This window comes from Trichechus manatus, unplaced genomic scaffold (assembly GCF_000243295.1).
Source record: "Trichechus manatus latirostris isolate Lorelei unplaced genomic scaffold, TriManLat1.0 scaffold00019, whole genome shotgun sequence".
In the NCBI taxonomy this organism is placed as follows: Eukaryota; Metazoa; Chordata; class Mammalia; order Sirenia; family Trichechidae; genus Trichechus; species Trichechus manatus.
In genome coordinates, this window is record NW_004443955.1 from 11,054,175 (window position 1) to 11,067,254 (window position 13,080).

The following is a 13,080-nucleotide window of genomic DNA, read 5'->3' on the forward strand; positions in this document are numbered from 1 at the left end:
TCTCTGTCGGCTCTGGAGGAAGGTCTTTGTGATGCATCAGTCTTCCCTTGGTCTGGGAGCATCTCAGCGCAGGAACCTCAGGTCCAAAGGACGTGCTCTGCTCCTGACACTGCTTTCTTGGTGGTGTGAGGTTCCCATGTGTCTCTGCTCACTTCTCTCTTTTATATCTCGAAAGAGATTGGCTTAAGACACTATCCAATCTCGTATACCTCATCAGTATAACTGCCGCTAATCCATCTTATTTGATCATAGTGATTGAATTTACAGCACGTAAGAAAATCACATCAGATTACAGAATGGTACACAATTATACAATACTGGGAATCAGATATTTTTGGGGGACACAATTCAATCCATGACACCAGGGGTGGGAGGGAGGGAGGAAAGGGAGGTTAATAGTGATGGAAAAATCACCTTGATTAAGGGTAGGGTTGCACAGCCGATTAATGTAATTGCTGTCAATAAGTTGTATACCTGTAAAAAGTTGAATTGGCAAAAGTAGTATGATAGATCTATGTACAACAGTAACAACAACAACAGCAAAGAGTAGCTGCTGAGGCTGCTTACGTACAACCACACACCTCATGGGATTTCTTGTTTTGGATGTTTACAGTCATGGTTTCATGGGAAATCCCAGTTAACTGGCCTAATAACCTATTTGTGCTTCTGTTCTACCTCCTGTTTCAATGCATAGTGCCTGGGGTCTTAAAAGCTTGGAAGTGGCCGTTCAAGGCACAACAATTGATCTCCATTCACCTGGGGCAGTGGAGGAAGAAGGAGAGTCAAGAATAGCGGGGCGATGTGGAATGTGTGGCTAATTGCCCACATGAACAACTGCCTCCTTTGCCATGAGATCAGAACTGGATGGTGCCTGGCTACCATTGCTGATCATTTTGATCAAAGATTCCATACCTGATCAAAAATGGGAAAACGTACAACAGAATTTCAAATTTTCATGTACTCTAGACTTTCTGGAGCCATGAGGGTGGATGAACCCCTGAAACTATTGCCCTGAGATGATCTTTAAATCTTAAACCAAAAATATCCCCTGAATTCATCTAAAAACCAAACAATAGTTTAACTAGTGAAGAATGTCTGCCTTGAGCATTATGCTCTTTTAAGAACTATCTATATAGCATCAAATTGACAGCAGCAACTTGGAAGATTAGATAGGAAGCTTAGGGTGCAGTGAGTTTATGTTAATGAAGGAGGAACAACTCAGAAAAGGAGGGTAAGAATGGTTGCACCACTTGAAGAATGTAATCAGTGTCACTAAATTGTACATGTAGAAAAACTGTTGAATTGGTGTAATGTTTTGCTGTATATATTCTCAACAGCAACAACAAAATCAGAAAAAAATATGATAATATGGTTAATAATGAATAGTCCAGAAAACTCTAATAATGTCTTAAATATTTCATTATAGGTGCGGTCCACTAATTGACCTGTGTAAAGGTCCACATGTAAGACACACTGGAATAATTAAAACCATAAAAATTTTCAAGGTAAGTATTGACTTTTTTTAATACAGTAAGCTTAGTTTGAACTAGACTATAAGAGATTTCAATCATATCTTTTATAGTCTGAACATCATGACATTTAAAAATACTTCACTGTTACTTTAATGAGAATAAATAATATACCTTTTTAGAATTTTGTTAATTAGAAGAGTATATATAGCTTGTAATTATTTATCATTTAACCGTAATGTGTATGTTATAGTGCATTTCTTTTTATGTGATATTTTAAGATATTGTTCTGCGTACTATGGTTTTCTTCAATCGCCCTAATGTGAGCAAGAAATTTGTCTGCATGTGAGAATAACGTACCACAGGAAAATGAGAGAACAAAAAGGGCATGACAGTGTAATGGAGAGCTTGTGGCTCTGGAAATCAGAGGCAGGCCTCCTGTTTTTGTTTTGCCAGGGCCTGGCTTTGTAGTCCTCACCTGTCTGGGCCTTGGGTTTCTCACAGGTAAAATTATGGGCTGGATGACAGCACTGTTCTTTTTTCTTTTTCTAATAATATATTTTATTTTTTGTTGTTGTTGAAAATATACACAGCAGAACATAACCAATTCAACAATTTCTACATGAACAATTCAGTAACATTGATTATATTCTTCAAGTCACACAACCATTCTTACCCTCTTTTCCTGAATTGTTCCTCCACCATTAACATAAACTCACTGCCCCCTAAGCTTCCTATCCAACCTTTTGATTGACAGCACTATTCTTAACTGTTGATCCATAGAAGCCCAAGAAAGATTAAAAAAAAAAAATTATTGTGCTAAAACATTTATTGAAAAAAAATTGCCATTTTAACCATTTTTAAGTGTACAATTCAGTGACTATTAATTACATTCACCATGTTGTACTACCATCACCACTATATATTTCCAAAAGCCTTTCGTCATCGTAAACAGAAACTCAGTACCCCTTAAGCAGTAACTCCCCGTTCCCACTTTCCTCCAGCCTTGATAACCCCGAATCTACTTTGGTCTCTGTGTATTTACCACTTTTAGATGTTTCATGTGAGTGGGATCGTATAGTATTTGTCCTTTTTCAACTGTCTTATTTCACTCAGCAGAGTGTTTTCAAGGTTTATGCATGCCGTGGTGTGTAGCAGGACTTCACTTCTCTCTATAGCTCAATAAAATTCCATTTACGTATGTGCCACATTTTTTATCCGTTCATCTGTTGACAGACACTTGAGTTGTTTCCACCTTCTGGCTATTGTGCAGAGTGCTGTAGTCAACAAGGCAGAACTTTACTTCCCGATACCTCCTCCTTCTCCTGCCTTCTCTCCGTGGTAGCTGTTGCCGTTTAGCATTCCTTCATTTTCGCTCTTTCTCACTTACATGCCTAGAATCCACAGCAGATTTTTTACATAATTTTCTGATTAATGGTATAATTTGGGCTGGCAAGGTTTGATTAGAATCTTTAAGGTTCTTTCCAGCACTATAAAAAGTATTCCTTAAGTAAACTATGTTGATGTTATGGTGGAAAATTGTGTACATATTTAATAGCACTTTTGTTTATGAGCAAATGTTTGATATGGTTACTGATATTGTTTGATGTTTAGAATTCCTCAGCATATTGGGAAGGCAATCCTGAAATGGAAACATTGCAGAGGATCTATGGTATCTCTTTTCCTGATAACAAGATGATGAAAACCTGGGAAACGTTCCAAGAGGAAGCCAAGAACCGAGATCACAGGAAAATTGGGAAGGTAGGCCCCAAATCCTAATCGCTGTTGAGATAGAAACGTTTGTGGTTTCTTTGGTTTATGATTACATCTCATTAAACTAAATAGGTTTAAAAAATTTTCTTCTACTCCCATCTTGTGTTATGCTTGCACTCAGTCTGCTGTTGAATTCTTTCATGCTCATACCCTTAAAAATGTCTTCTAAATGCTTTCCTTCCTGTATATTTATTAGATTTAAAAAATTGCACCCTTCTATTATTTTTATCGTGATGTCAAGATAGAGTTACTTTTTAAATTGTGTACCGTTGATAGCATACTTTGTATTTGGGAAGCAGAGTAGTGTGATAGAAAGTGAAAGAGATGTGAAATCAGGTAGACCTGTGTTTAATCTTACTCTTACAACTTACCAGCTGTGGTATATGCTGGGCAGGATATTCTGTTATGAGGCTCAGTATCCTCGTCTGTCCTGCAGGGCTTACAGGCTGATGTGAGGACAGATACTGGGTAACGGTGCTTGGCAGGTGACAGCCATGGTCACGAGCATCCCACCTCCCACAACAGACTTTGCTAATCTTTTTGCCATACTGTTTCCTTATTGGATCCTACTTCAAGTGTGCTAAGTAAGAAAATTAGCATTAAATAATAAAAGGTAAAATAAAAGCTAAGAGGGCATTAATGGTTCAGTGGTAGAATTCTCGCCTTCCGTGTGGGAGATCCAGGTTAGATTGCCTGCTAATGCACCTCATGTGCAGCCACCACCCATCTGTCAGTTGAGGCTTGCATGCTGCTATGATGCTGAACAGGTTTCAGTGGAGCTCCCAGACTAAGCTGAACTAGGAAGAAAGGTCTGGCGATTTACTTCTGAAAATCAGCCAGTGACAACCCTGTAAATCAAAATGGCCTTATGTTATAGTGCGTGGGGTTGCCATGGGTCAGAGGCTGACTTGAAGGCAGCTAACAGCCACATCAAAATAAAAGCCAAGTTCAAAGCTAAGTAACCATAAATATTAATTATAAGTTTACATGTAATATTATATATAGTTAGGTGATAAGTATTGAGGAGCCTTGGGATCTACCTTACTAGAAGATGGAAATGACAACTGGGCATGATAGGCATTATTCCTAGCATGTCATGTATATGCAGTGAATGTTAAGCAACAACAGGTGAAATCTGAAGAGCAATTATTGTTTTACTCTAGGAACAAGAACTTTTCTTTTTTCATGATCTGAGTCCTGGAAGCTGTTTTTTTCTTCCCAGAGGAGCCTTCATTTATAATACACTTATGGATTTCATACGAGTAAGTTAATTTTTAAACTGTTTTATTCTTAATTCAACTTCATTTTACATTTTACTATTTTCTCTCATAATAAAATGAGCAAGCATTTCCATCAATTTTATGTTAGTAATACTCATAAGAATTTTGAACACAAAAGAGAAACACTGGATTGTACCTTCTAATAAAAACATTGAGATATTTTCTATTTTCTGTAAATAAAATGCAATCTTGGCTTTTATTAAATGTACCTATATTAAGTTTCTAGAGCATGTACAATATGAAGATAAACATTGACTAAATGTGAAACTCCCTGTGAAAGAGAAGAGATAAATGTCTTACCTGGTGCAGAACACTAAACTGTGAACATTGTTTCACAAAATGTGGTCCAGGGACCGCTGGTAGGCCTTGTTTTTCTGTGAAGTGATTCACAGGTGATTTGGCAGCTCCAGAGGAAAGAGTGAAAAAAACAATTTTGTAAAATACCTTTAACAATTACTTTTTAAAAGAGAAAGTTTTTTCCCCCCTAGAGTAATATAAGTTCATAGACTAGAAAGTCTTCAGTATTTACATTATGGGGACTATGTAAATATTGTTCAGAGGTGATCCATGTGGACTACTCAGATTACATTTCCCTTCTTTCACCTGTTTGTCTTTCCTGGAATTAATAATTACCAAAAATTGTCATCTTTTCCATTTTCTATGTGCCTATCACTAAGTAATCCTCAAACTTTTCACTCAAAACTGCAAAACTTCTTGCAGCTTATTCTGATGATTCAAGTAATTACTCAGTTAATTTTTGTTTTTTTTTCAAACTCAGTCCTCTTGCTCCATAATTAACTTGCTAAGTTACTGCCAGCTGTTGTCTCGGAACTTTTCATCGCCATCCTGGCCAGTCCCCTGTTGTTTCTCCTATGTTGAATCCTCTATTTCCTGATCCCATGCCTTCCTCTTTCTTGATCATCCCTCTCATTTGGGTGGAGCACTTTCCTCAGTAACTTCCTGAGAAGAGGGTGCATGGCATGTGCTGGTTTTTCTGTCTTCTTCAGTCTCATTCTCCCTCCTTCTCTGTCTGCACCCCTGGAGGCTGACCTCTAGGGACTGTATCACCTGGGTTGCATACCTTCCAGGAGGATTTGTATTTAAAAATAGCAGCCAGTGAGGACTGGGTAGGGGAGGGGATGGACAGCGTGGGAGTGAGTCTTGAAGAATCACTGAAAATTATCAGAGACTACAAGGGACATGATGGCCACTGCAGCTGCTGTTTTGGACGTGCTAACTTTACTGGAATATCAACACAACATTGGCAGCATGGATTCTCAAGGTTGCAGGTGGAGTAGGTGAAGAAGAAACAGAAAGCCTTTATGGAGGCCTTAAAGGAACCTCTCATCTTTTATATATGCAGGAAAGACTCAGCAGATGATCAGGCCCAAGGCCTGATTGTATGGGTTGCAGAATTGTAAAGCCATTTATATACACAACCCCAGTGATCTCTCAGGCTAAGGTAAGGGCACTGATTGGGAAACAGTGGGTCCCAGAACCTTGAAATGGGAATATTTGACAGACACAGATGAGGTTGAGAACTTTTAACTCCCAAATACCCTTGTCTGAAGGAATTGGCCTTTTGAAGAGTTAAAAAACTTTCTGGGACTTGTTTTTTCTCTTGGCTTTCAGTTAGATGGCCTTGCCTCCTCCTGTATCTAGTAATTTTTATTGTATGCCAAATATTATATAAAATAACTGTAGAGGCTCTAGGTAATGTGTTCTCCATCTGCCAGGATTGGAGGTTGACCACTCAATCCAGTCAGGGATTGAGCTGGCTCAGGGCTGGGCTTCCATTCTGGTAAGAATCTGTCTACCTGGGATTCATCCCTGTTTCAAGGATGTGGCCTTCTGAGGCTTTCAGTTGGGAATCTGGTGAGCCTTTGTCTCTACAGCACTGAAACACCACAGGAGAGTCAGTTCTGCCCTTCTGAGGTGTTCTACCGCTAAGTAACCAACTATTCCTAGAGTAACGACTTTCACCAGAGTCTTCGGCAACAAAGAGATCTTTATTGTGACACATCAGAAAACAAAAAATGGGAAATTGGCTGCAAGCACTCAGGCTATAAACAGACCAAAATCCAAAGAAGTACAATTTTTGGGTGCTTTTTATACAATTTTGACAGGTGCTAATTCATTGTGAGTAGGGGTCCTTCAGCCTGCCCTTTACAATCATTGGGACACATACCTATGAGTAAGTTACTTACATGCTATGATTGGTTAAAGTAAAGACAAAGAACTAAGATCGTGATTGGGTGACCTTTTTTAATTTTTCCTAGACTTGGTCTCTTGGTTCAGGGGTCCTGAGTCTGTCATATGATGGTTGTTTTTGTTATGTGGGCTAGGTGTGGTATTGGGTAGATCTTTAACTCGCTTCCTGGGGTAAATTGTTATTTAGTTTTTGCTACCCATGTCCGCAGTCTGTTGAACCAGTTAGAGCACTCCATTCTGCCCTTTGATGTAGTTTTTTATTGTTTGAAGTTCTATAGGTCCTGACAAACAGGTTGGCCTTTTGTGGTTCTGGCCTGCTGTGGTTAGGTTAATCCTTTATCACTACTCTTAGCCAATTACCACATCGGCTCAAAATCCGTGAATATATCATTTGAACCAGGTCCAGGTGCAGATGAGTCTTCTCAGGTACAATTCCCTGGGCACAGATCATGGAGTACAGTTCCTCTCTATCTTAAAACCTGTGAACTAAAGAGGTAAGTTGTCTGCCCCCTTCCCCCTTCCCACATAATGTAAAATGGTGATAGACAAATCCGATGCAGTAGATACTCCCATTCAAAAAGGGATGGGGGAGAATAGGAGGCATGCAGTAATCACCAGCCTATAGAAATTCTGATACCCCCAGTCTCCTCTGCACCAGGGTCAAAAATTGCACGTTGATTGTTGTTATTGTTGTTAGTTGCCGTAGAGTCAGCTCCAACTCACGGCAATCTTACGTATAATAGAATGAAATGTTGAGGGTCCCGCGCCATCTTCATGACTGTTGATACATCTGAGCCCATTGTTGTGGCTGTTACATCAATCCATCTAATGGAGGGTTTCCCTCATTTTTGCTGACCCTCTACTTTACCAAACATGATGTCTTTTTCTAGCAATTGGTCTTTCCTGATGACGTGTCCAAAGTAAGCTATCCGAAGTTTGCCATCCTCGCTTCTAAGGAATATTGTGGTTGTATTTCTTCTAAGACTTCTTTGTTCTTTTGGCAGTCCACTGTATATTCAGTATTCTTCACCAACACCACAGTTCGAATGCATTACTCAATTTTGCTCCCTCTAGGCTCTGGTTCTGCCCTCTGAGTCATCCTTCCTTTTCTATAAGAAATAGCCCACATGTGCCCCTGAGTAGCTTTCTCAATGTTCTCAGCCTGATTCCTTCCCATAGAAGGCTGGGGGTTGTGCTGTCTTTATCTGTTTCAGCCTAAGCTAGTACAATTCCTTTAAAACATCATGGGATCTTTTATATACATATATAACCAACACCATTAGATAAAAGCCATGCCCACATCTCTTTCTGAGAGAGATCCTTTCTACCTAGGACTCCCTGTGAGGCTGCTGGGAGACGATGCACTCAGGAGTCTTAAAAGCCTTAACATTTAGCTGAGAGGGACAAGCACATCCTTAAGACTCTTAGAAGCCCTACTAGGTATTCACTTGGATTTCTCTGAGTTCTTAAGAAGGGGTCAGTCTTAACAGCACTCTTAAGATCTCTCTTTACTCTGAGGCCATGCTTTATTGGTCGTCACCTATATTTCTTCTTTGTCCTGAAGCCATTTCTCATCTTGGGAACCTTCTGCTGGGAGAGTCTAGGGTTGAGAAAGTTTTGTTTTTGAACTCAGGAAGTTCTGGTGCTTTTATATTTCCTCTAAATTTGGCTGAAAAACTTAATAGTTTACTCATTTGTTTACCTTTCTCTTTTTGTATTTTATAATAGGCAGCTAGAAGAAACCAGTAGTCCCTTTCTACATTCTGTCTGTACATCTCCCCAGCTAAATCCCTGAGTTCTTTGGATACCCTTTCTGTTTTCTGTGTCACCTGAGGTGCAGGTATTGCCAGATTTCTGCCACCACATAATGAGCATTGTCTTTTCCTCAAAGTCCAGTAACATTTTCCTCACTGTCCTTCAAGTCTTCACAGACAGTTTCTTCGAGGCCTGTCTCGCCTCTGCTCACCACCTGCCCACGAAGCAGAAGCTACACATTCTAGCTTTCTGGCATAGCAGCACCCATGTCCAGTGCCAAGTTCCAAAACTTAGTGCCTTAAACTGCCATTTCATTATTATCTTTCATCGTCCAAGTAGTTCTTGCTCATCTGGGTGGTTCTTGCATTGGGTTCCTTATGTAATGGCAGTCAGATGGGGGCTGAGGCCAGAGTTGTTGATTGAGGTATACATAATTCATTAAAATGCACAAATCTGAAACATATAGCTCAATAAAATTTGACACATATTTACATCTCTGCAACAGCCACCAAAATCAAGACATAGAACACATCCATCCTCCCATAAGGCCATCTTGGATTTCTTCACAGTCACTCCCTTCCTCCCTTCTTCCCACCTGAGTTAATCCCTATGCTGATTTCTATTACCATAGATTAATTTTTCCTGGTCTTAATTTCATGTAACAGCGTATACTGTTTTGTTTCTGGCTTCTTCTGTTCAACTTAATGTCTGAGATTTATCCAACTTGTGTATATAATAGTTTTTTTTTAATTGTTTTGAGGTTTTCCATTTTATGAATATAGTACAGTCTGTTTATTCATTCGTCTGTAGATGTACACTTAGTTGTTTCCAGTTTGGAGCTATAATAAATGAAGCTGCCGTGAACATTCTTACACACATCTTTTGGTACACATAAGTACTTACTTCTCTTGGATATGTACCTAGGAGTGAAATTGTTAGGTCATGGGGTAGGTGTATGATTAGCTTTTTGAGAAAATGCTAAACAATTTTTATGTAGTTGAACTTTTATATTCCTTCTAGAACTATATGATCATTCCAGTTGCTCCACATCCTTGTTAACATTTAATATTATCAATCTGTCATTCTGGTAGGTATAACAGTGGTTTTATTTTGCATTTTTCCTGATGAATAATAATGTTGAGAACCTTTTCATATGCTTATTGGCCATTTGGGTATCCTCTTTCGTGAAGTTCTTGTTTAAGTATTTTGGCCATTTTTTTAAATTGGATTGTCTTTTTATTATTGATTTGTAGGAGTTCTTTCTATATTCTGAATATGAACTCTTTGTATTGTGTATAAGTCCTTATGTATTGTGGATATATTTTTTTTCAGTCTGTGGCTTGTTTACTTACTTTCTTAATGAAGTCTTCTGGCCAACAATTCTTAGGTTTAATGAAGCCCAGTTTATTATTTTTTTCTTTTCCAGTTAGTGTTTTTATGTACTTTTTTAGAAATCTTTGTCTACTTTAGAGTCATGAAGCTGTTTTTCTGTGCTCTTTTATAGAAGCTTGATTGTATTTGCTTTCTTACTTAAGGCTATATGATCTACCTTGAATTATTTTTTAGGATCTTTGGAAGGTAGGGGTCAAGGTTCGTTTTCATCTACAGTAGCTTCAATACCATTTATTGCAGTGGCATCTTTGTTCTAAATCAAACAATCACATATATGTGGGTCTGTTTCTGGATTTTTATTCTGCTCCTTTGATCTGTTTATCTGTCCTTGCAACAACATCACATTGTCTTGATTACTGTAACTGTAGTCTAATTTTAGATGTCAGTAGTTTAAATTCTTTAATTTTACTCTTCTTCAGGATTATTTTGGCTATTTCTAGATTTTTTGCATTTCTGTGTAAGTCTCAAAATAAACTTCCAATTTCCTTTAAAAAAAAAAATTCTGGGATTTGACGACCGCTCTGACTGGGATCATAAAAGAGGGTCCTGGACAGAGCAGGAGAAAAATGTACAACAAAAAATCAAATTCACAAAAAATCCCCGACTTACTGATCTGACTGTACTAGAGGAACCCCTGAGACTATGGCCCTAAGACAGCCTTCTTACCTGGAACTGAAGCCATTCCCAGAGACCACCTTTCAGCCAAATAATGGAGAGGTCCATAAAATAAACAGTAACGCTCAAGAGGAACATGTTCCTTAGAACAATCAGTTATACAAGATCACGAGACAACATTTGCCCAAAAGCAAAGATGAGAAGGCAGGAAGGGGTGGAAAATCCAGACAAAAGGAAACAGGTAACCCAGGGCAGAAAAGGGAAGAATGCTGACACATTGTGGGGAATGCAACCAATGTCATGGAACACTTTATATACAAACTATTGAATGGGAAACCGATTTGCTCTGCAAACTTCCACCTAAGCAAAATGAAAAATTAAAATTTTTTTTTCTGGGATTTTGATTGGGATTTGCTCTGTAGATTAATTTGCCAGTAATTGACAATTTAACAATATATTGAGTTTTCTTCCGATCCACAAATATGGATTTTTTTTTCAATTTATCTAGTTCATTATTTTCCCTCAGTAATAATTTATAGATTACATTTTAGATATCTTGCACGTCTTTCATCAGATTTATCCCTAGGTATTTGATGTGTTTTGGTGCTGTTGGGAATAGCAAAACACACACACACACACACACACACACACACACACACACAAAACATCAGAAAAATGAAAATAAAAGCTACAGTGAGATACAGTTACACCCCAACTAGAACCTACCCCCATCCCCTGCTCCTTCCCCACAGGGCGGGGGAGGAGACAGACATGAAACAGTTGTAACTCTGATACATTGTTGATGGAAATGCAAAATGGTACAGCTACTTTGTGAAACATTTTGACAGTTTCTTATAAAGTTAAACGTAAACACTTACCATATGACTTATCAATTCCACTTCTTGTTATTTACCTAAGAGAAATAAAAACCTGTCCACCCAAAGACTTGTATTTGAATGTTCACAGGAGCTTTATACATAATAGCACAAAACTGTAAACAACCCAAAGGCTCATCAATTTGTGAAAGAATAAACAACATGATATATTCATACAATGGAATACTACTCAGTAATAACAAGGAAAGAAATATTAATAATATTACAACAAGGATGACTCTCAAAAGCATCATGTTAAGCCAGAAAAGTCGGATAGAGGACTACATAAAGGATGACTCCATTAGATGATATTTTAGAAGCGGTGACACTATAGTGATAGAAAGATGACCAGGGAGGGGAGCGTAGTTTGGAACAGGGGTCTGACTATAGAAGGTCAGGAGGGAAGTTTTTAGAGTAATAGAAATGTTCTATCTCTTGACTGTGGAGGTTACATGACTGTATATATTTGCAAAAAAATTATTGGATTGTACACTTAAAATTGGTAAATTTTATTGCATGTAAATTATACCTCAGTAAAGCTGTTCTTTTCAAAAGTCTATTTTGGTATTAACATAGGCAAACCAGTTTTATTATGTTAGTGTTTTCCTGATATATCTTTTTCTATCCTTTCACATCCTGCCTGTCTGTGTTTAATACTTAAACTGTGTTTCTTGAAAAAGAATATTGTTGGGTCTTATTTTTTCATTCAGTCTGATCATCTGTGTCTTTTGTGTGTGTGTGTTGAAAATACACATAGCACAACATACGCCATTTCAACAATTTCTACATGTACAATTCAGTGACGTTGATCATGTTCTTTAAGTTGTGCAACCATTCTTGCTATCTTCTGTCAAATTATTCTGTCACCGTTAATATAAACTCAGCCCCCCCCAGGCAAAACCTCACCCCTCCCCTCTCATCAACGCCTGGTAACCACTAATAATCTTTGGTTTATATATATTTGCTTATTTCATGTAAGTGAGATCATGTATATTTGCTTATTTCATATAAGTGTGATTATATACTTTTTGTCCTTTGTAACTGACTTTTTTTCACTCAGAATGATGTTTTCAAGGTTCATCCATGTTGTGGCATGCATCAGGTCTTCATTTGTCTTTGTGACTAAGTAATATCCCACTGTATGTATATACCACATTTTGTTTTTCTATCCATCTGTTGATGGACATTTTGGTTGCTTCCACCTTTTGACTGTTGTGAACAGTGCTGCGTTGAATGTTGGTGTACAAGTTTCTGTTTGTGTTCCTGCCTTCACTTCTTTGGTATATATCTAGGATTGGGATTGCTGATGTGTCTTTTTTTTTTTTCTGTGCCCTTCTCCATGTGCCTCACAGTCCTTCTCTCTCAGAGAGAGAGGATCCAGTTGGTTCTATTAGTTATCAGCCAGTAGAGGGTGTGCATGTGGGGCAGATTCTCAGTGAAGCCGGGCTGCCTCATGAGCCACTGACTGGTCCAGTATCAGCCACCTTTGGCTGTGTGCCAAGTCCTAGCCTACTCACTTGTGGCCAGAGTGGTGGGCTATGTGGCATCCAGTACAATGGCCTATATAGAAGCAATCCACTATGTGGGACCACTTTTCTCAGAAGGGGCCAGTGTAACTGCCAGGCTCTTTGACTCTATGGCCTGTCTAGAACTCCTGCATTTCTGCAGAAGGTCATGCAGGAGGGCTAAGCGGGCACATTGTCCCCACTG

General features: G+C 38.5%; 1 protein-coding gene across 1 annotated transcript in view; it reads left to right on the plus strand.

Moving 5' to 3' along the window:
- TARS3 (threonyl-tRNA synthetase 3) overlaps nucleotides 1–13,080 on the plus strand; it is a 102,489-nt gene that overhangs the window by 33,533 nt on the left and 55,876 nt on the right. Inside the window, exons 9-11 of the mRNA XM_004372640.3 lie at nucleotides 1,427–1,505; nucleotides 3,084–3,230; nucleotides 4,406–4,504. Of these exons, the coding sequence (XP_004372697.1) occupies nucleotides 1,427–1,505; nucleotides 3,084–3,230; nucleotides 4,406–4,504 (325 nt within the window). The remainder of the gene's footprint in view (nucleotides 1–1,426; nucleotides 1,506–3,083; nucleotides 3,231–4,405; nucleotides 4,505–13,080) is intronic.